Source organism: Lipotes vexillifer, unplaced genomic scaffold (genome assembly GCF_000442215.2).
Source record: "Lipotes vexillifer unplaced genomic scaffold, Lipotes_vexillifer_v1.1 scaffold1139, whole genome shotgun sequence".
In the NCBI taxonomy this organism is placed as follows: Eukaryota; Metazoa; Chordata; class Mammalia; order Artiodactyla; family Lipotidae; genus Lipotes; species Lipotes vexillifer.
In genome coordinates this window covers 590,949-614,239 of record NW_006798273.1, presented here as the reverse complement: position 1 = coordinate 614,239, position 23,291 = coordinate 590,949, and the positions used below count along the sequence as shown (strand labels likewise).

The 23,291-nt window shown below is 43.9% G+C and overlaps 1 protein-coding gene across 2 annotated transcripts in view; it reads right to left on the bottom strand.

Annotated features, from left to right (window-relative positions):
- Nucleotides 1-16,125, bottom strand: part of LMAN2L (lectin, mannose binding 2 like) — a 24,591-nt gene extending 8,466 nt beyond the window's left edge. Inside the window, exons 1-4 of one of the 2 annotated variants that reach the window (XM_007470182.1) lie at nt 15,917-16,125; nt 14,610-14,728; nt 11,463-11,580; nt 10,567-10,649 (exon numbers count right to left, since the gene is read on the bottom strand). In XM_007470182.1, coding sequence (XP_007470244.1) covers nt 10,567-10,649; nt 11,463-11,580; nt 14,610-14,728; nt 15,917-16,103 — 507 coding nt within the window. In that variant the 5' untranslated portion in view covers nt 16,104-16,125. The remainder of the gene's footprint in view (nt 1-10,566; nt 10,650-11,462; nt 11,581-14,609; nt 14,729-15,916) is intronic. The other variant, XM_007470181.1, reaches the window with a different exon arrangement.
- Between the last annotated feature and the right edge of the window lie 7,166 nt (nt 16,126-23,291).

Sequence of the window (23,291 nt, the reverse complement as noted above, 5' to 3'; positions counted from 1 at the left end):
GGAAAGAAGGGATTGAAAATGCCCCCGTGAGCTCTGATGATCCCAAGCCTTGCTTCATTTGTCAACCCCAGCACGTGTGATCAGAAGTTGAAGTTGTAAGTTTCAAGGGCCTGCCTAGGACAGCGATCCTTAACCTAAGGGGGCCTTACCAAGGCTGGTGAAGCAGCCGATCAGCCAGTATCACCCAGAGGCAAGCTGGCCTCAGGATGACCTGGGGGAGCTTTTCAACTGCACATACACGTGGGTCCCACAGTCAAAGAGCCTCACTCAGTAGGTCTAGAATGGGGCACGGGGCTATGTATTTTTTAAGAGGCACCACAGACGACTGGGATGTGCAGCCAAAGTTAAGAAATACTGCCCTAGACAGAGTCCCACAGCTTTGGAGCTGGAATCTGTCTACTTCAGCAACTCCTGACTCGGCCTTCCACCTTCCATCTCACATTAACCACGTCTTCAAATGCCATCTTAACTTCTATGCCCAGTCACGAGTTCTTGAAGGGTTCCTTGGGTACCCACTCATTTGACACAGCAGCTCATTTTCTTTCCTTGGAAAGCAGCCTATATATAGCCAGAACCAAAGGCAGAAGAATCACCCTGACTCCGGCAAAGGTGGTAGTTTCATTCCTAATTTAAGAGTCATCAAAAATTAGGAACTCCTACCTATTGTCCAAATGGTTGATGTCGGAAAGGTGGGGAGATGTCTTCAACTTTTTGTATTACAAGGCCCTCCATACGGTATTGCACCTTCAGCGCAACTTGATTGAAAAGAGACTCATGAACTTGTGGTTGTGTGGACCCTATGCTAAAATTCCACAGGTGCAAAGCACACAGGCTGCGAACCACTAGGTGTAAAAAAGAGCACACTCGGCCCTCTGTAATCAGGGAGACCTGGGTTCTAAATGCAGTTACACCACTCACACCTGTGTAATCTCTCTGAGATTCTATTTCCTCACTGTAAGCAGGGAGAATAATACACAGCTCACAGGGTTAATTACGAAGATGAAATATGTAAAGCATTTAGTACAGTGTCTGATATTCAGAAGGGAGTCAATAAATGTTCATTCAACCAATGACTAAATTAATGAATTTTTAGATATATTGTTCACAGGTGTTCATATATAAACACAAAGCCAAACATATGTCTTTTAGAGAAGTAATTCCCAGACCATTGGCTGTCATGGAACACTAAAATCTCTAAACATATTTTTGGGATTAATAGGTTTGCCTTTTCTTGCTTTTTTTTTTTTTTGCCTACTAAATATATTAAAATATAATAATGAATGACAGGACAACCATCTATAATAAACATCATTTTTAAAAAGAACATTTTAAACCAAAAAAAGAAAGAACTATATAATTTTATAATAAATAATTAATAAAACATTTCACATTTATGAAAAGTCACTTCACTGTTCCTATTCTTAAACCAGTGAAACTCTGTAACCAACCAATATGAGTCTATGAACCAGCATCTAGGAGCCATTCTCTTAAAGCAGGTTTACCAACCTAAACCCCAGTGCAATTGAGGAAGCTGGCCAAGTTTGCTCCCTGGAACCTAGATGTGAAAAAAAGGAGGGTGGGAGGGGAGAGGGAGAGCACAGAGCCACACCAGCTACTGCCAAGATGTTGGTAAAATGTCTCTGGGAATGTCACTTAGTGGTGTGAGTACAAATAGCTAGCATTTTTTGAGAGCTTACTCTGGGCCAGCCACTGTACTCAGTAATGTATACATATACGTTCATTTAATTCTCACAACCCTAAGAGGTAGTACTGGTATCTGCATTTCACAGTTAAGAAAACTTGTTTAAGATAACGGAGGTATTAAGTTGTGAAACAAGCGTTTGAAACCAGGTAGTCTGGCCTCAGAGCCCTGGCTCAATCACTATGCCACACTGCTCTCAAGATCAATCAGTATGGAACAATGGTTGGTATATACTTAGATACAACCAAAACCAGCAAACAAACAAACAAAAAACCTAGGTCTCTAATATACCCTGAAACACAAAGAAATACTGGAAAATGGCTCCAAATTAAAGGAAAGGAGAGATATGACAACTGAACGCAACACAGGATCTGGGGTTTTATTTTGCTATAAAAGACACAGTGGGGACAACTGGTGAAAGCGAATAAGGTCAGTAGATTAGATAATAATATTGTTATCAGTGTTAAGTTCCTGATTTTTATCACTGCGTTTAGGGAAAACAAGTTAAGGATTTAGGGTTAAGTAAACATGATGAAGGCAATTTACTCTTAAGTAGTTCAGAAAAAATATACACATATGCATGAGGTCAGACACACACACACACACACACACACACGCACGCACGCACACACGCACGAGCACAGGCACAGACAAACATACACATATACACGTAAAAGAAAAGGACAAAGCCAATGTACTAAAACATTAACATTTTGGGAAATCTGGGTGAAGGGCATTCTGGAATTCTTTGTTGCATTACTATAAGTTATCTGTAAGTGTGAAATTATATCAAAATTTAAAAAATTTTAATGATTAATCTGAATCTAGTATTTACCACACTTTCAATTTTTCTATGTCTAAAAAATTTCAAAATTAAAAAAAGGTTTAAAAAACAGTATGTTAAATATGATGCAGTGTTTTCATTTTTAGAAAGGTGTGTATAGTTCTGTTTCTGTTTTAGTCTTTTCTGATTTTTCTGTAATGAGCTTTTACATAAAAGTAAGAATCAACAAAACAAATGCCTCTTCTACAGCACGCCCACGTGAGCGTCCCCTTGGCTCCACCAAAAGAACACGCTCACCACCACTTCCCAGACAGATACTTTTCAGACTTTCAAAACTTTCTAAGTTGCTGGTCCTACAGTACTCTTCATCCAACTAACCCTTTGTGCAGGAATCTGGATAGAGGTGACTGGTTAACTGAGCAATACCCATCCTACTTAGAATGGGTAACGTCAGTGAGATTGAGCAGCATGAGAAGGCCCCTGCTCCATAAGCCCCCAAACTCCTACTAAACTAGACTAGCTGTGACTCTGTCTCCAAGTCTCAAAGCTCCTCAACTGGAGGATACGGAATAGTGCAGCCTCCAGGCCAGCTGTCCGCCCGGAAGAGCTTCACATACTTGAACATTAATTATCATGAACTCTTAAACTCACAGAATGATTTTAATCCCATTTATCTTAGTTGTGATCCCCAACTAACCCAAACCATGTAATGTGGGGACTTCAACAGAGTACTGTAAAATCAGGAAACCTTAAACTCGAGGTACGCCCCAAACACTGAAGTTCATAACCCACCTACCCAGATTACAAAGGCCAAGATGCAGAACACAGCCTAAGAGGCAACACCTTAATCTCACTGCTAACCACCATTACGGTAGTATGTGAATACTTCTTGTTAACTCTATGGAATAGGAGATCTTGTCTACAGTTCTACTGTGGGGAACCCATGAATCTCCTGTCATTGTACATAAAATCCTATTGCATTCAAATCTACCAGAAAGCCATACATTTCTACTTCCCCTGAAAACTAGTTCTCACCAATGAAGCTCGGCCTCACTGCCTAATCACATCTGAGAGCTTGCTGGACCTAGTTTCCAAAGGAGTGTCTCTTAGAAAACACTGCCTCACCAAGGACTGAGAAAAGAAAAACAACCCTAAGTCACATCCAAGTAGTACAACAACAAGAGAATTTTAAGAAGTTATGGAGTTCCTTTAATACTGTAAAAATTCTGTGCACCAACGATAAAGAGACCAAAAGGGATTAGTGTCTTCATCAACATAGAGACTTGAGGGAATGCGCTTTTCTATTGGAATATGGCGTATTACTGTTAGTTTTCTTCCAGTTTCAAAAGAGGAAAAACAATCATCACATTAAAAAAATACGGGAAGCCCCTCAAACTAGACTTCCAAGCTGGCCTGATCGGAGAAGAGCAGTGAGCTGCTCGCACCACTTTCCAACCAGCTGTTTCTGCCTCCAGGGGTGAGGCCCGAAGGTCTCAGTGGGAAGAATGAGGGCCAAGGCTGCAAAGGGCTGCACTTCTGGGCTCTCATTCCAGGAAGGCCTCTTGCCACCATACTCTGATTTCAACTGAGAGGAGACATTCCTACTCCAAGACTGCTACTGAGTTCTCTGCAACTTTTCACCAACATCTGGGTTCTCCTGAGAAATGGATGACCATCAGCTGATGACTTCCTGGTGCCAAGAAAAGATGATCAGGTTGTGTTTTAATCAACATTGTAAAAAGTTAGCAATGCCAAGATGTAACTCACATACCACACAATTCACCTATTTAAAATCTATAATTCAGGGGCTTCCCTGGTGGCGCAGTGGTTGACAGTCTGCCTGCCAATGCAGGGGACACGGGTTCGAGCCCTGGTCTGGGAGGATCCCACATGTCATAGAGCAGCTAGGCCCGTGAGCCACAACTACTGAGCCTGCGCGTCTGGAGCCTGTGCTCCGCAACAAGAGAGACCGCAATAGTGAGAGGCCTGCGCACCGCGATGAAGAGTGGCCCCCGCTTGCTGCAACTAGAGAAAGCCCTTGCACAGAAATGAAGACCCAACACAGCCAAAAATAAATAAATAAATAGGTTAATTAAAAGAGAAAAATCTGTAATTCAGTGGGTTTTAGTATGTTCACAGTAAGATTATGATAACCGCAATGAACTGTAGAACACTTTCATCACCCCCAAAAGAAACCCTGTGCACTCTCCCCACCCCAGCCCCCAACCCTGGCAACTACTCATCTACTTTGGCACCTGGCAACCACTCATCTACATCCCTACAGATTTGCCTATTCTGAATGCTTTTTATATGTGGGATTATACAATATGTGGTCTTTCGTGACTTGCTTCTTTTGCTTAGCATCTTTCCAAAGGTCATCCACATTGAAGCATATATCAATGCTTCATTTCCTTTTAATGTTGAATGATATCCCATTGTATAGATATATTTTGTTTATCCATTCATCAGCTGATGGACATTTGAGTTGGATCCATTTTTGGCTATTATGAATAATGCTGCTATGAACATTCATGTAACTTTTTGTGTAGACATGTTTTTATTTCTCTTGGGTGTATATACCTAGGAGTGGAACTGCTGGATCATATAAAGTCTACATTTAACCATTTGAAGAACTATGGAATAGTTTTCCAAAACAACTGTACCATTTTCCATCCCCACCAGCAGTATATGAAGGTTCCAATTACTCCACATCTTTACCAAACTTGCTATCATCTGTTTTTTTTTTATTTTAGCCAGACAAGTGGATATAAAGTTGGCATCTCATTGTGGTCTTTTTTTTCTCACTGTGGTTTTGATTGGTATGCCCCTAATAGCTAACGACGTTGAGCATCTTTTCATGTGTTCATTGGCCATTTATCTCTCTTCTTTGGGAAGTATCTATTCAGATTCTTTGGCCATTTTTCACTTGGGCCATCTCTTTAATTACTGAGTTGTACCTAGAATATATAAGGAACTGTTACAAGTCCCTTATCGGATACACAATTCACATTTATTTTCTCCTATTCCATGGGTTGTCTTTTCACTTTCTTGATAGTGTCCTTCCAAGTATAAAACTTTTTAATTTTGGTGATTCACGTTTAGTTTTTGATCCACTTTGGGTAAACATTTGTGTATGGTGTGAGGTAGGGAAACACTTCATCATGCTGCCTATGCATATCCAGTTGTCTCAGCACCATCTGGTGAAGAGATGATTCTTTCCTTATTGAATTGACTTGGCACCTTTATCAAAAATCACTTGTTCATAATTGTGAGGATTTATGTGTGGATTTTCAATTCTATCCCATTGACCTATATGTCTATCCTTATGCCAGTATCACACTGTCTTTATTACTGTAGGTTTATAGTAAGTTTTAATTACAGGAAGTGTGAGTTCTCCAACTTTGCTCCTCTTTAATCAAGAGGAGGCTATTCTGGTTCTCTTGAATTTCAATACTGATTGTAGAATCAGCTTGTCAATTTCTGCAAAGAAGCCACAGCTATAGGCATTTGAAAGACAGGGGTTCCCTCAAATCTGTAGATCAATGTGGGGAGTGTATCACCATCTTAATGATACAAAAATTTCCAATCCATGACATGGGATGTCTTTCCATTGACTTAGCTCTTTTTCAGTTTCTTTCAACAATACTTTATAGTTTTCAGAGTATAAGTTTTTTGGTTAAATTTATTTCTAAGTATTCTTTTTGACGATAGTTAATGGAATTGTTTTCTTACTTTCATTCTCTGATTGTTCAATGCAAGAATATAACACACAATAGATTTTCGTATGTTGATCTTATATCCCGTAACCTTGCTGAATTCATTAGTTCTAATAGCTTTTAGTGAATTCATTAGGATTTTCTATAGATAAGATCACATCATCTACAAAGAGAAATCGTTACTTCTTCCCTCCCAATCTGGACTAGCTGCCCTGACTAGAATCTCCAGTACAATGTTGAATAGAAGAGGCAAGAGCAGACAGTCTTGCCTTATTCCTGACCTTAGGGGGAAAGGATTCAGTCTTTCACAAGTATGATGTCAGCCATAGGGTTTTCATAAATGCCCTTTATCAGGTTAAGCTCCCTTCTATTACTAATTTGTTGAGTATTTTTATTATCATAAAAAGGTATTTAATTTTGTCAAATACTTTTTTCTACATCTATATGACTATATGGTTTTTGTCCTTTATTCTATTAATGTGGTCTATCATATTAATGCTCAGATATTAAACCAATTGTGAATTCCTAGAATATAGTGTATTTATACATGGTGTATACTCCTTTTTATATGCTGCTAGATTTGGTTTACTAGTATTTTGTTGATGACTTTTACATCTATACTCACAAGAGCTATTGGTCTGTACTTTCCATTTCTTGTGATGTCTTTATCCGGCTTTGGTATCAGGATAATACTGGCCTCAAAGAATGAATTGGTTAGCATCCGCTCCTTTGACTTTTCATATGGGTTTGAGAATTGGTATTAATTCTACCTTATGTTTGGTAGAATTTACCAGTGAGGCCATCTGGGCCTGAGCTTTTCGTTGTGAGTCACTTTTTAATTACCAATTCAATCTATCCAGGTTTTCTATTTCTTCAACTATCATTTTAACAGCCATTTATGGTCTGACAATCTCACTGTGGCACACGTGGTACCCTGTTCTTCAAATACTAAAGCTCATGACTTACCTAAACAACAATTCTTATATTGCTCATGGGGGAACTGAGGTTATGTGATTTTGAACAACGTGTCCAGATTTCAGGGAGCCAAGCCTAAACACAACTTAAATCCTAAACTCCCTCACCCCCCTTCTCAGATGCATTAATGTTGCTAGTATTTTCCCAATATTTACTCATAAGCAAATGTGGTAGACAGTGAACTGAGCAACGATGCCAAGGGCACTCTGGTTACAAGGAAACAAGAAACCAGAGAGACCATTTTGCCACTGCCTTGAGTGACCTGCTGAATTGTTCCACAGCACCTCCTGCCTGCTCCTTGCCCTCCTCGTCCAGCACATCTTCAACACACGACGTTTCCAAATTTTCAAAAGGTTCTATATTCGTCACCCTCTCCTTATGAGCTCAAAATAATAGAGCAAAATAAAGAGATTGCAGAGTCTCTGGAGTCAAACCCACTACCTGGGTGCCACTGACGAGTTTTTTTTTTAAACCTTTCTGTACTTCAGCTTCTTACCCATAATGTAGGGATAATAATAATATCTACCCCAAGGGGTTGTTAGGATAAATAGGTAAGACATGTAAAAGCACTTAAAACGATGGCTGACGCCTTCAAGTATGATGTCAAAGAAAACCATGCCGCTAACAAAACACATCTGACTTCACCCTCTAAGACAGTACCAGGTCATTGGGATGTAGAGAGGAGTAGACTTTCTCCACTCTCTGCACTGAGCATAAGCTCTGAGAACTGAAATTGCAGAGGAGATCACTCCGAGAATGAATATCTCCGTTCTCAAGGAAATCATCCTGGCATAAGGAAAAAACGGATGGGAGTTGGCAGAGCACCATAATTACAAGTGCAGCCTGTGGAATCAGGTGGACCAGTGTTCAAAACCTGGCTCCACCTTATACTGGCTGTCACCTTAGACAAGACACTTCTCCAGGCTTCTGTTTATGCATTGGTAAAATGGGAAGAATAATATTGACTATAAGGAGATTTGATGAGGATCAAAATAATAACTGCAAAGTACCTGGCACATAACAGCCACTGCAAAATAGAAACTGCTTTTATTCGTTTTTTTAAAATTTAGTTTTAATAAATAAATTTGTTTAATAAATAATAAGGAAACAATGACCTGACGTTGATCCAGGGGTTCTTCAACCTGGTTATGTATGGGACTCTCACCTGGAGATCTTTGAAAGAGTAAGGTTGCCCAGATTGCACCTAAGACAAACAGCATCAGGCTCTCTGACCTCGGGGCCTGGACATCAATAGTTTTAAATGCTCTCCAGGTAATTCCAAGTGCAGCTGGGAGTAAGGCAGAAAAGAAGTCCCGATTTTTACCATCTGAAACTAATTTTTTTTGATTAACATCTACTCTCCTTACAAAATGAGGCCCATCAGATCTGCCCTCTCAACCAGAATTACTCCTATCTGATGGAGAAATGGAAGCCAAAAGAGTCTGAACGATTTATTTCTGGGAGAAACAGGGAGCCACGTTTAAAACTCTAGTTAAGGGCTTCCCTGGTGGTGCAGTGGTTGGGAGTCCGCCTGCCAATGCAGGAGACGCGGGTTCGTGCCCCGGTCCGGGAGGATCCCACGTGCCGCGGAGCGGCTGGGCCCATGAGCCATGGCCGCTGGGCCTGCGCGTCCGGAGCCTGTGCTCCGCAACAGGAGAGGCCACAGCAGTGAGGCCCGCGTACCGCAAAAAAAAAAAAAAAAAACTCTAGTCAAGCCCTGAAGCCCACATCTCTTATTTAGATGTATTTCTAACTACCACCACTATTTCTTCAGCGGGACTGCAAACCTTCTCATGACATTCCCCTCATTAAAATCCTTTAATGCACTTACCCCCTTAAAATACTTAGAAACCCAGACTCCCCAACAGACACACCACCCTTCAGAACCTGCCCCACAATGTGCACGGTGAGGACGAGTCACCTACATTCAGGATGCTCTGCTGCCGGTCTAAACAGCCAAGCCACCAACTCGCCAAAGAGACGCTGCTCAGTCTCACAGGCCAGTTAACTTGCTCAAGAGGGAAGAGTGTTAGCAGCAAAGAATGCAATGTGAATGGCGGCCCTGGAACATGGCGAGACTGAGGGCCCTGTTTTTCTTTCTACCCTCATCTCTCCCTGACCCCCCTTTTCCCCCTCACATCCACTTTTCCTTCTCTAACTTTATCACCTTAACACATGGCTTTTCCCTCTGCACTGGTTCCTAATTCTGCAGATTGCAATGTCAATGTCACTTCCTGGAAGAAGTCTTTCCCAACCACTGTCCCCACCACCACCATCCCACCCCAGGTTAGATGCTCCTGCTGGGTCTTCCTATAGCCCCCTCTGGTGCACCCCCATCAGCACCCTCACTACTACATCAGCACCCCTGCTACTAAGTGCAAGGACTGTGCTGGTCTCGCTAATTCCCAGGGCCTGGCACCTTGAAAGTGCCTGAGGTCTGATGGACGGAAGAAGAGCCCAGAAGCAACGTGGAGAAGCAAGTCTATAACTGACCCACAACAAAGGTTCCTCTCCTAACTCAGGTCTCACTTTCTACTTCCTCTAAGCAGAACTCTGTGGGGAATGTGAAAAACTGTTGAATCTGGGTGTTGTATATACAATGATCTGTTCATCCAATTTTTTTATAAGTTTGAAATTTTTCATAAGGAACTTTTGGGGAGAAAAGTAAAGTAAGTTCTGCCTCCATTCCTAATCCTGCCTTTCTTGCTAAATATTATTTAGCAACAGGATACCCAGCAACAACGTGTCCTAATCATCTTCCCATTATCTGCTCTTAGGGCCGTTAGGCAGAGAGCGAGTACAGACCTGTTGCTAGTGTAAGACAGTACTTAAGAACACTCAGGGTCAGCTAACAACAAGAAGCTCCTGCCAACAGCCAGATACTGGGTTTCAACAAAATGCTGAGATTTCATCAATTTCTTTTTACAGCCTTTCCTAGAGGAGAGGAGACTTGCTGTGCAGTCCTCTGAGAAGAGGAGGAAGAAGGGGATGCTGGCAAGGGGGAGCAGCTGCAGAAGAGAGCTCAGCAGTGATACAGGATGTCAGGGAAGTGGGGGTACAAAAATTCAGCTTGCTCTGTGCTGGCCTAGGCACACCAACCAGCCACGCATGCTCAAGCCTAGGGGCTCCCAATGTGCACAAGAGAGCACACTGTTAATACTAAAGAAAAAGCCCCCATTCGCGAGAGCCATTCCCAAGACTGTGCACCATAAACAGCTCTATCTAGAAAAAACCCTGACAGAGACATTAACTCTTGAAGTTCAGCAGGTGAAGAAAATAGAACCAAACCCCTCACTTTCTTTCCCCTCTGTTTCCTCTTGAACAACATTCCTAAGGCAAAGGGCTGTGACGTCAGGGCAGCTGACCTAAGCTCTGACACTTGCCATTACCTCTTGCTGCTTCTCCTCATTGGGATACGTGTCTACAAATACTCCCAGCCCCACAAATTTGTCCATGTTTCCAAACACAGGCCCTAGAGAAAGAGAACAGATGATGAACAGTGAAATAAAGCCAAGAGTTGATAAAGGAATAATACATCACTATGATAGAGGAAAAAGTGAAATTCAAAAGACTCCCCAGCCTCTCCTTAAGATGAGGAAACAGCTGTAAAAGCACCCAGTGAAGGGCACGGCCTGTAACAAGCACCCAGTAAGCACCTGCAGTTCTTTGTCATTAAAGGCGGGGAAAGAGAGAAGGCCAGCACCACCCTGTTTAGCACCCCAGTTGCTCCCTGATCCAGACTGGTTGCTAAGGCACCCCTAAAGAATTCTGCTTCACAAACACTTGGTGACGACTACAGCCCTGAGAGAACTGAATTCCCAAGTTTCCACTTCTTGTTGCGGAAGAGATCAGGTCAAATCAGGCTGGGTTTTGCCACAACTCGGAGCAACGGCTCCCGCACAACAAGAAAAAGTAGATAACTCTTCTTTCTCCTGACGCAGGAGTTCTGAGATCGGTCACTATGCATATGCCCAGAAGAAACCAGAGCGCCCAACGTCAGTGTTCGGGACAGGCAGTGCTTTCCTCTGGCCAACGGGCCGGGAGGTTTCAAAGGGAAAGTGAAAGTTACCAATTAGCAAGAAATCACCCCGGGCTGAGTCAAGTTCAGCTGCTTTTAGGACTCAGACCCCATTCTAGAGACTAGACAGGCCAGTCTTTATCTACAGACATCAAGGGAGAGGGAAAACTGCTGGCACTGTAGAGACGCGCGCCCTTCTCAAAAAGAGGGCACACAAAAAAGCAGGCCTGTCACACACCCCACAAGAGCAACCCAGGGTCCCAGTACCTGGCTGCATCCGATCCTTCGTGTACCAGATCGCCAAGCCGTCCCCGTGCAGGTTCTTCTTCCCTTGTCCGTGGATTCTGAAGTGCACCTGCAACTCCCAGTCTCTCAGGAAACATGGCTGAAGTGAAAAAGACCCTAGAATCAGTGAGGAACATGAAACACGAAGTCCTCAGGCCCTCATCCACAGTCTACAGACTCGGAAAACACAAACGCAGGTGACGTGTGGCTAAGGGGTGAAACCGAGATCTAGGACTTGCTAAGTGTTCATGTGGTAAAATTAAACAGATTGAGCCATTCAACTGTATATGATATTTAATATGAAAAGTAAATAAACCTCCCCATTATCTTCACCATCTCCCAACAGAAACAGGATAGCACTCCAAAGTTGGAAAAGACAAGAGAACTTCGTGTTAGAGCACTGTGATCCTACATCCACCCAGCAAAGGATCTCAGCCTACAGAGCAGAGGTGGCTGATTAATTAACACTCATCTGCAACTTAAGATCACCCCGCTGACAGAAAGACTCTAAAAAGCTTGGATTTCAAGAAGGGTCAAAGCCCCATTCATTACAAAAGAAAAAGATAAGATAAGTCATTCCGCAAAGGTCTCCAGAAATAATTAGCAGATGCTATAAACAACTTTAATTGGCTAGACTTTGCCCTATGCCAAGCTGAGGGGCACCCCAGAGTTCCCTTGAGAAGGGGTAAGCTATGCCCCCACCAACCTCAGGCCCACGGCCAAGCAGCACAAATGCACCAAAGGAGAACACCACCATCCCCAGCACAGGGACAGTCTCTGGTGGAAAAACATTTAAGGAGGTGGTTACCAAACAGACTCTTGTTTTTCTTCTTTTGAATTATGTATCAAAACCTTGGAAAAATGGAGAAGGAAGTAAGTGGATGGTTAAGTGTTCTAAATAGCTGAACACTTTCAACCACTTTCAACCTACTTTCAAACCAGAGTGGGCATTTGATTTACAGAGGCTCCTGGTTAAAGTTCACCGCGAAGAAAGAAGGGAAGGAAGAGCAGATAGACCAGTGGGGTTCAGCCAAAGGCCCTCCAAATAGATTGTTCTGGGGAATTCCCTGGCGGTCCAGTCGTTAGAGGACTCCGCACTTTTGCTGCCAAGGGCCCGGGTTCAATCCCTGGTCAGGGAGCTAAGATCCCACCGCCCTCGTGGCGTGGCCAAAAAAAAAAAAAAAAAAGATTGTTCTGGCTCTTGAGCAACATATTGCTAGATTATTTTCAGTTTTCATTTTTAATTTCTGGGAAGTCTTCCGAAAGTGTTAGTATTAGGAGTACACAGTCAAAAATAAAAGGGGTATGGATACTCCTGAGTTCACCAAACAACCCTGAAATCTCCAATAGCTTTTCCTCCTCTGATGAGCCCAATCCCTGTGTTGTCATTCACGGTTCTCATCTTTCTGCTATTTCATTTAGATTTCATATCAAGAGTGAAATTCAGTGGCAGGAAGCTGCCCCATAGCCAATGGGTAGGTATGATGCCCCTGGAAAGAGGGCAGGGCCAGAGAAGTTCACACTGAGCCAAGAGGTGTCTGCCATTTATCCTTGGCCTTGTGTAGCGCAATGCTATACAGTTTTGCTCAGGGCTATGTCTAACAGTGGGTCTCAAACTTTGCTGCATATTAGATTCACCTAAGGAGCTTTTAAAAATCCCAGTATCTAAGCTGCACCCCATTCCAATTATTTCAGAATCTCTGGGGGTGGGACCCAGCCACCAATTCCAATGGACGGCCAAATTTGAGAACTGCTCAAACAAATCCATCCTATTCAAATAACTCAGAAACAATACCAAAGCTCATTCTGAGAGTCAAATAACAAAAAATACAGGTATCAGAGAATCTGAAAAAGAGCAAGATAACTAGATCCTACACTAGAATCACTGCTACATAAAAGGGTTACGTAGAGACAGCTAGCAAGACAGCAGCAAAGTCTTGGACACAATCATTTACAATCCATAGACCAGTATCAGTGAACCTTGTAACAGAGGTGTAACAAACAACAGCACATTTCTATAACCATTTTAACTTTCCAAAGCCTTTTCATGTCTATTGCCTTATTTTATTCTCACAATAATCCTGGTGGGCAAGTAGAACAGATATTATGAAGCTCATTTAACAGTTAGAGAAACTGCAAAGTGAGAGAGGATAAATACCGGCCAGGGCTCACAGTGGGTCTGTGATACAGCTAGACTGAGAACCCAAGTCTTTCAACTACCAGCCCTTCACCTCTTCTACCAGAACACACTGCCCTGCATTCTGTCCAAGACTGAGTTCAGCACTGCAATCTGGGATAAGGGGCCAGCTTGTGCAAACAGCTCCACGTAGAAACTTCTCATCCCACTGCTCCTTTAGAATTCTCTGCCACACAAAATGAACAGGGGAAATAAATCATTTCCTTTTCTGAGATTCACTTGTCTACAACTAACGATAAAAACCATGTACAAGTAAGTTCTTAGCTTCTACGAACCCACGAGAAAGTGTTAAAGGATGCCAAGGTCATTCCTGGAGGTGGTCATAAAAGATTGAGAAAGAGCCCTGGAAACCGAAAAGAAAGCATCATCTTACACTTGTACAAAATCACAGTGCAGCCACACCAGGAATACTGCATTCACTTCTCGCCGCCATACCTCAAGGAAGACAATGTAGCTAGAAAAGGCCCAGAGAAGGACAAATAAAATGACCAAGGGCTCAAAGTGGCTTTTACACGAAAATAAAATTTAAAATTCGACTCAAAGGCAAATAACAAGGGTGGGGGGTGTTACTGGGATGAAGCTTGAGATAAATTTAAAAGAGCAGTCTTCTATTTCATAAAGCAAAGTAACTAAACATGAGTTAACTTAACCTGCAAAATAACACTATCAGGTCAATCAGGAATTAAAGACTGCTATTTTCCTATTTTCAGAAAACAGAATCAAAATTGATTATTCGCCATACTTAGGGCAACAGAGCATCTCCCTAAATATCTGATTTCATTATGAAGGTCATGATAATCTCTGAAATGAAAATCCTTGATATCCACAGAAGACAGAATACTGGGATAGACAGTGAAATTAAGTCAGTATGCCACTGGTGAACTTTTTAGTACTTTCTGGGTCAGCCACACAGGAGGGAGAAAGATTCTTACCACCCGGTTCCACAGGGCACCCTGTTTACTTTGCATATCTGGGGTAAGGCGGATATACTGGGTCATCACCATGGCATTGCCCATCAGATTCCACAGGGAGGAACTGCTTGTGCCTACACCTACGGAGAGGAAGTAGGTCAGTTCATTCTCTTCAACACCAACCCGTTCGGAAAGCCACCATGGGCCCTCCAAAAGCTGGAGTCATCACCGTTTTTTCCTCTTTCATGTCACTCGATCTCCCATCTTCTGTCACTCATAACATCTCAACTCTTTACCATCTTTACAGTTTCCTTTCACAAAGACTTTCTCAGGTGAAGACCCCAGAGCACATCAGAGCTGTCACTTTATCCATGCCACAGGAGCCACAGCTCAGATCCATTCTTCCCCATTTTGTATGTGAGTAAATTTTAGCACCATGAAATAAAAAATTTCCCCAGTTATACCAAAAGAGCTTGACCCTTTGGGGCTCTGGGGCTTAATCACATTCTTTCTTTGAACAATCCAAGTGTGAATCTACTTTTCTCCTTACTTCAGACTATCAGCCCCTTGAGAGTGAGAACTTGTCTGTATAACCCACAGTATTAGCAACGAGAAGGCACTGGATGCATCTGCTAAGTAAATAATCACCCTTAGCAGCAGTGTATACACTCTTGCACTTCGTGTTTTTGTTTGTTTGCTGTCCCCATATCTTCCAGTGGGGAAACAGACTTGTGTTAATTAAGCCATCTACACTGATTTGGTCTTCTTTGTAGCTAACCGTGTAAATTTTCTGGTTGATAAGCTGTGCCTAGCGGCCTACGAACACTAAACAGAGCAAAGCTAACCAGCCATCTTTCATCTCCTGGACTGGAGAAGAACACGTGTCTTAAGTGACAACAGAATTTTATCTTCTCAGTCCGGCCAAGTTCTACCCTACCTCTGCCGCCTGCTTTATTTCTAGGACATCCACAGCTCCATCCGGAGCCCGGCTCATTGCTCGTGGCCCTCAATCACTCCCATCGGTCGCAGTTCTCTCCCCTTCCCACATTCTTCCTGTCCAACTCTAAGCTCCCCTTCCTCCAGGCCCGGCGCTAGCGGCTTCGACCTGCTGGAAACTCCCAGGGCTAACTCCGGGGTCGAGGGGAGGGTAAACGGGCCCCTGCCCTTCGTACCCGTGGCTCCCAAACACAGCGAGAGCCCCCGGTGCCCCCACCCACAGCCGGCAGCATCCTCGGGGCCATGAAGCCCTTCACCGCCCCCGCCTCTACGGACAAGCTCAGGTCCGGAAGCTCTCCCCATGCACGACCACCTCGCCCCCGGCGCCTCACCCTGGTAGGGCTTCGACAGCGAGTGCTCCCGTTTCAAGTACTCGAACGTTTGACCCGCCCCGACTTGCCGTGGCCCCTGCCCAGACCCCAACAAAAGAAGAAGGAGCAACATCCTGGACCCATCCCGAGCCGACAAACGCCGCCGACACAGCTGCCACCACCCAGAGGGTTCCAGGGCCGCCGCCATCTTTCCCACTGCCTTCCCTTCATCGAAAGCCCGCCCCGTCGGCCAAGCCATTGGCCCATGGAACCACCTGCTTCACGTCCTATTGGCTCTTGTCGAGTCCCCGCCCCCACAGGTGAGCATTTCACCGATTGGCTGGCTTGAGTACCAGTTTGCCTTGCCAACTCAGGAAAGGGGCGTGGCCGAATGCCTGGATTCCCTTATTTGCATTTGTCCTGAGTGCCACTAGGCCTGCTGGGATACGTAGTGATTTCCATTTCGTCTATACATTCTAGAGTAAATTTAAAGAGATAAAATGTTTCTTCCAGTTCCACGCGAACGTTCTAGCCTCTCAGCCATAGTACCCACCTGACCGTGCGGATCTATCAACTGATCTATAGAACTGAAGGGAGAAATAGACAACTTCACAACTCCAGCAGTTGGAAAATTATCAGGAAAATTATCAAATTTATAAAAGACTTGAAGAGCACTATCAAACAACTTGATCTGATGACAGTTATTGAAATTCCAGCCAACAACAGCAGAAGACACATTTTCTTCGGGTGCAAAAGAAGCATTTCCCAAGATAATCTGAACCCCAAAACCCAAACCTGCACAAATTTAAAAGAATTGAAAGCACATAAAGGATGTTCTCCTATCATTACAGTATTAGACTAGAAATCAATAACAGAAAGATTTCTGAGAAATCTCCAAATGTTTGGAAATTTAACTTCTAAATTACTCGTGAGGGAGTAGGAGGCACTGGGCGACTTCAGCGGGTCCTCTGAGAAATGGAACAGAGTAATCAATCCTTTACCTGTTGGCGCAATAATACATCCGGGCCCCGAAGCCAAAAAAGTGAGATTCATCCCAGCTTCCATTCTCTTTCTCAGCAATTCCACCACCGAAAGAGTAAATAATCATGTCTTGATGGTTTTATCCCTAACTATTTCTCAAAGCCATCACATCCTTTCCATCCCTCCCTTTGTCTTTCCCCTGAACCACAACAAGTGTCCCAACTGTTGTTCTGGCCACCATTATCCACATGGCCATCCAAGTGATCTAAACCATCTACCCATGCACTTTCCTGAGTGTCAGGGTTAAATAAGTCCATATGGGTAAAGCTCTTACTTCTTAGAGTAGTGTCTGCCATGTAGTAAGCACTACAGTATCAGCAGCCTCACCATCATTAACAGAGCCTGGTATGGTTCACCATCACCTGTGGGGAAGAGATTCAGGCCCCTCAGCCTAGCACACAAAGCCATCTGCCATCTGGCCCACAGCCCCCTTCCTTGTCTATATGCTCCAGTTTCCCCTGTTCCCTCTCCTTTGCCCCAGCCCACTTTCTCCTGGAGGCCTTCCCTGACTCCCTCAGCCAGCAGGCAATGCCCCACTCTGAGCTCTCAGTGTTCCCAAGCACATTTCTTACACAGTACTTGCCAGCTCTGTGTCTCTGTCTTCCCAATAGACTTGACCAAAGTTATATCCTTCTTTCCTGAGCATAAATATATTTAATAGGAAATATATGACTATGAGCCTGTTTTATGGGGGATCAAACTTTTTAAAATTAAAGCTGTCACAGCTATTGGTCTTTTACACACTCCACACAAGGCAGATGACTGGTGATAAGACATTAGGGATTGAATACATCTATCCGTGTCATACCTTGGCTTTAAAACCATGCATGCCTCCCAATTACCACAGGATAAAATCCAAACTCCTTAGTGTAACATTCAAGGCCCTGCTCAGCCTGAGTCAAATCAGGCTGTACACATGTCTATCACAATGTGTGTCATTCTGAATTATGGTGCTCAATTAGCAGATTATATGTTTGTTTCCCCAGCAAGTCTGAGAGCTCCTGGACCACAGGGAGCAGATCTTACTCATTTCCTGTCCCAGGCCCCACCCACTTCCCCACTCCCTAACCCATCACCCAGCACATAGTAGGGATTCTCATTGTTTTGAATAAAATTATTTTCATTGTATTTCTCTATCAGCTGGAATTTTTTTACTGTGGTAAAATATACATAACATAAAGTTTACCATTTTAAGTATACAGTTCAGAGGCATTAAGTATATTCATATTGTTGTGCAGCCTGTGAGCTTGATATTTGGTAGATTATGTCAGGAGATGTCTCATTATGAAACTCATTACAATGAATAAAAAGGGAATAAAAGAGAAGGGTGTAAAAGACAAAATGCACAGGACAATAAATCAGACTGTTGCAACAGGAAGAATGATCACTAATGAGGAATGCATCAAAGAAAAGGAGGGAACTGGGGTTTTATAGAGGCAGGTAAACAAGGGAGTCATCATGAGGAAGGCTGGAGAGGGTCTTATCTGAGTCAGTGAGGAAGAGTGGAAGGGGGTCTTCTCTTGGAATATTCTAGAACAGGATCGTCCTTTGAAGTTGGCTGTTTTCAGAGCTCAAAATGGGGTGAGGAGGGACACAAAGCAGGGGAGGCATTTCTTGACTGTAGCTGCTTTCCAGAAGTACAAGGTTCAGATAAAGTTCAACATGTCAAGGTGTTGAGGGGAGGTGGAAGAAAGAGAAAAAGGAGCCCTGCCCCCCTCCAGCACTGCCCTACACACACATAGAGAGACCTTCTGAAAGCTGGGTCAGGTCTTGACCCACCACCCTTTCAGCTGCCTGATATCCCTCTTTTTCTCCACGGAATCACAATCTAGGGCTGCATAGCTCCAAGGTGGGGCCCATTCATGTGCAAAGTGAGCTGTGAATTCTAGAGTTCTGGTTGAAGTCAAACAGGAGCACCTTAAAGCCTGATGCTCCCCACCCCATGAAGGAGGTTCCAAGGTAGAATCTTGGCCCCATCCTTTCCCTCCCTTCCACCCTGCAATTCCCCCCCCACACCTTTTTTTTTTTAATTGATTTACAATATTGTGTTAGTACCACCCTTCAGTTCTAAACCTTGATATTCCATTTAAATCTACCCTCATCCAAACCTAGGACACAAAGCAGGGCCTAACATCAGCCCTCCCCGAACCAGGTAGACCATTCCTCCCTCCTCAGAGATCCAGGTTGAGCCTTGGGGTTGGGCCCATCTTCAGCCCTAAAGTTGCAGCTGACCTGGCCCCACCCCCCTCCATTTCCAGTTCTCCCAGCAGAGCCTGGAGCATAGAAGGGGACAGTAGCTCCAACACTAATTGGCCAACTATTTTCCAGTGGCAACTTACAAATTCTGACCTCCCAACAAGCCACAGTATTAGTTAAGAAATTCATATTTGGGTTTTTCACTTAGTTACTTGCTTAGTTAGTGTGACTTACCTTCCCCAATCTGTCAATCCATCAGTGAATTAATAAAAACCAATATCCTAAGGACCAGATCTTAGATCTGTGATGGCTCGATGAAGTGGGAGAACTCTTACGAATTAGGGACCGCCTCTAGGCACCCAGATGCCTGCTTGTCACAGAGTTGGGAAAGAAGCGTCACCAAGAATTACAGAATATGGGTGGGGGGAGGAGGACTTTGGCATGTTTGAGTTGGGATGAAAACATCTGCCCTTTTGAAACCCTGCTCTACTGTATGACCTTGGGCAAATTACATAATCTCTCTGAACCTCAAATTCTCTACCTGTAGATTCGGTGTGATGAAACCTACCACACTTGATTGTTGACAGCATTAAACTAAAGGATGGATAAAGGATGCACATGCACCTTGCTGACTCCAGAGTTCTATAAGTATACAGATTAGTATTGTTTGTAAAGCTTTGCTATGGCTTGCTCACTTGTGTTCTGGACTGTGTTCTGGGAAAGTGGGTTTGGTCCCTTTGAAAGAAAGTACCTCTGTTAGAAGTAGGTTTATCAATGAAGTAGGAACCACTGGGTTATTTGAGGATATTGTTCAGGGATCTGGGGTGCAGAGTGGAAGTGTGTAATGTGCAAATCTTATCACTGGGGTTTCTAATTAGAAATACAACAAGCTATAGCTTTGAAGGTCAAACAGCTAAGTAAAGTCTTTGTTGGGTATAATTTTCCTCACTCTCCTTCTTCCTGTGGAAAATGAACAGATGGAGTAGCCCTGAGCTCTCCAGGAGTTAGATGTGTAGGGGAGTGCATGGATACAGCTGAGCTACAGCTACGACAGAAGCCATGGGAGGGGGTGGGTGAGGAGGGAAATTCTCATTCTGTGCAGAGAATTCAGAGCCCATTTTCTGCCAGGAATGGCAGGCTCTTCAGGATGAGTGGATGCCATGGAGTCAAGGGAAGCCATCCTGTGGCTTCGGAAATTAACCTGGCCCGAAGTCTTAAGCCAGCCTGATGATGGCTATTTCCAAAGTCAGATGGAGGGTTGTTGGCTCTGGGAGAGAGAGCCAAGAAGTCAAGGTTAGACTACACACTAAAAGACAAAAACTGAAGATTCATGTGTAAGAAGCCCAATTATAAAGACGTGGCTTTATTTCTTTAAATCATACTCCACTTGGAATTTCTTTAAACAACTAGACTCATGCACGGCTGTTTTATAATAAAAATTTCTATTTTCTGTCATGAAAACTCTTATGATGTCCCTTGGATTCAACATTTGTCAATGAAAATGACAGCTTGGAAAGCATTGGTAGTACACAGGTTTGGGTTTCAATACATGGCTCTGTTGACCTTGCCTAGTGGTATGACCGTGGGCAAGTCATGTAACCTCTTTGGGACCTGGTTTTTCTACCTGTAAAAGGAGAATAATAATAACACCTACCTCACAAAATTGCTATAAATATTTAAATGAGGAAAGGTGTGGAAAGCACAGTGTTTGGCACATAGCACTGAATAAATGGGAGGTAATTTTTATTAATTGTTACCTGTCCCTTCACACCTTAATTACAATGGCAGCTTCTTTGCTGGACTCACTCCTACCCCATTTCCCAAAACACACTGACCAAATTTTAGTTTCCATTACATCACTTCCCCAATGAGAATCTTTGTTCCTCCCTGATAGGATTAAGACAGAACTCTTTAGTGTATAGGCCAATGTCAGGAGTTTAGCTCTTACTTTAAAAGAAACTGAGCTTCTGGAAGGTTTGGATCAGAAGAGGTTTATAATTTATGTTTTTAAAAGATCACTCTGGAGAATTCCCTGGTGGCCTAGTGGTTAGGATTCCAGGCTTTCACTGCTGTGGCAGGGGTTCAATCCCTGGTCAGGGGAACGGAGATTCCACAAGCCATGTGGTGCAGCCAGAAAAAACAAGAAAAAAAAAATCACTCTGGCTGTTGCCTTGAGAACAGAATGTGGGAGGGAAAGGGTAGGAATAAGGAGGCCAGGTAGGAGGCTATATCGGTGCTAAAGGAAGGTGCCTGGAGTCTGGGTGGTGGCAGCCGAAGTGGGGAGAGGTACCTAGATTCTAGATGTATTTTCAAGGTAGAGCCAACGGATTTGCTGATGGATCAGACAGAGACATAAGAGAAAAAGATGAGTAGGATGCCTCTGGATTTTTGGCCACAGCAACTGGAAAGATGGAATTGCCATATACTGATAAAAGGGAAATTATGGGAGATATATGTTTTGGAGGTGAAATCAATATTTTAATTTTGGTGATGATGGCTTTATGTGTCTATTGAACTTCTAAGCAGAGAACAGGCTCTCCAACCCTAACCATTAACCCAGTAAGACCGTATTCCCAATTTTTAAGAGAAGCTGTTGGGGGTCAGGGTTGGGGGATGTTTGTTAGTTGATCAGTATTCAGTAGAGGATTTTCCCTCACCTCCTGTGACAGCCAGCCTCCAAATGGCCCCCAGTAGTCCGTGACACCTGCTATTCATGCCTTGGATAACCCCCTCCCATAGTGTGTCAGTTTTGGTACATATAGCCAATAGAATTGGAAAGAACTGGTGGTATGTCACTTCTAAGGCTAGATCATAAAAGACATCATGGTTTCTCTATTGTCTTGCTCTCTCTTGAATTACTTACTCTGGGGAAAGCCAGCTGCCATGTTGTGAGCAGCGCTGTGGACAAGGGCACATGAAAAACTGAAGCCTCCTGCCAACAGCCAGGTGAGCGAGTTTGGAAGTGGATCTTCCATCCCCAGTCAAGCCTTCAGATGACTGAGGCCCCAGCTAATGTCTTGATTTCAACTCATGAGACTCTGAGCCAGAACCACCCAGCTAAACTGCTTCCTAGGGGCTTCCCTGGTGGCACAGTGGTTGAGAATCCACCTGCCAATGCAGGGGACATGGGTTTGATCCCTGGTCTGGGAAGATCCCACATGCCACGGAGCAACTAAGACTGTGCGTCGCAACTACTGAGCCTGTGCTCTCGAGCCTGCGAGCCACAACTACTAAGCCCGCGTGCTGCAGCTACTGTAGCCCACGCTCCTAGAGCCTGTGCCCCGCAACAACAGAAGCCACAGAAATGAGAAGCCAGCCCATTGCAACGAAGAGTAGCCCCCGCTTGCTGCAGCTAGAGAAAGCCCGCGTGCAGAAACAAAGACCCAACGCAGCCAAAAATAAATAAATAAAATAAATAAATTTATTAAAAAAAATAAAATAAAATAAAGTGCTTCCTAATTCCTGACCCCAAAAATCTATGACATAATAAATGTTTACTATTTTAAGCAACTAACTTCTGGGGATAATTTGCTATGCAGCAATAGGTAACTAACATACTTCTCAAAGTCAGGTGAAGGGGGTGCTCTAAGAAAACTTGGGGGCTCCTGCAAGAAGAGGGACTGGCATCTTATACCACCATAAGCACCAGACTTGCTGTTCTGCCCTGTGACTCCTAGAGCAAAGGGAGGAGAGAACTGAAGACCTGAGGCAGAGAGAGGGGTCATCAGTGGAGTGGTCTCTACAGCATCCATTGGGTGGGCTCAAGAGGGGCTGTCTGCCAGGCAAAGGTTACCCCAACAGCAAGAAGCTGGGGGCAAGGAGTCCCGACAGAAGCTGAGCTAAACCTCCCCCTATAAGAAACCAATAACTGGACACAAGCCACACTCAGTCAAGCAGCAACAGCCATAAAGGGGAGGGGGGGTCTAATCTGTGGGAGGTTAAGTAAAGAGAAATTGCCCTTCCCCTTGCCCCCTTGCCCTACCAGGCCCCAATGCTGGAGAAGTTTGACCCTGAAAAGGAAGAATGAAGTAACCCCCTCCACTTGACACCAGATACACACATACACACTCACCCCAAATGGGCTGCAGTGATTGGAGGACTGAAAGGCTGACCAAGGCCCTTCCCCACTCCAAGTCCTTGGAGCAGACCTTGGACCCCA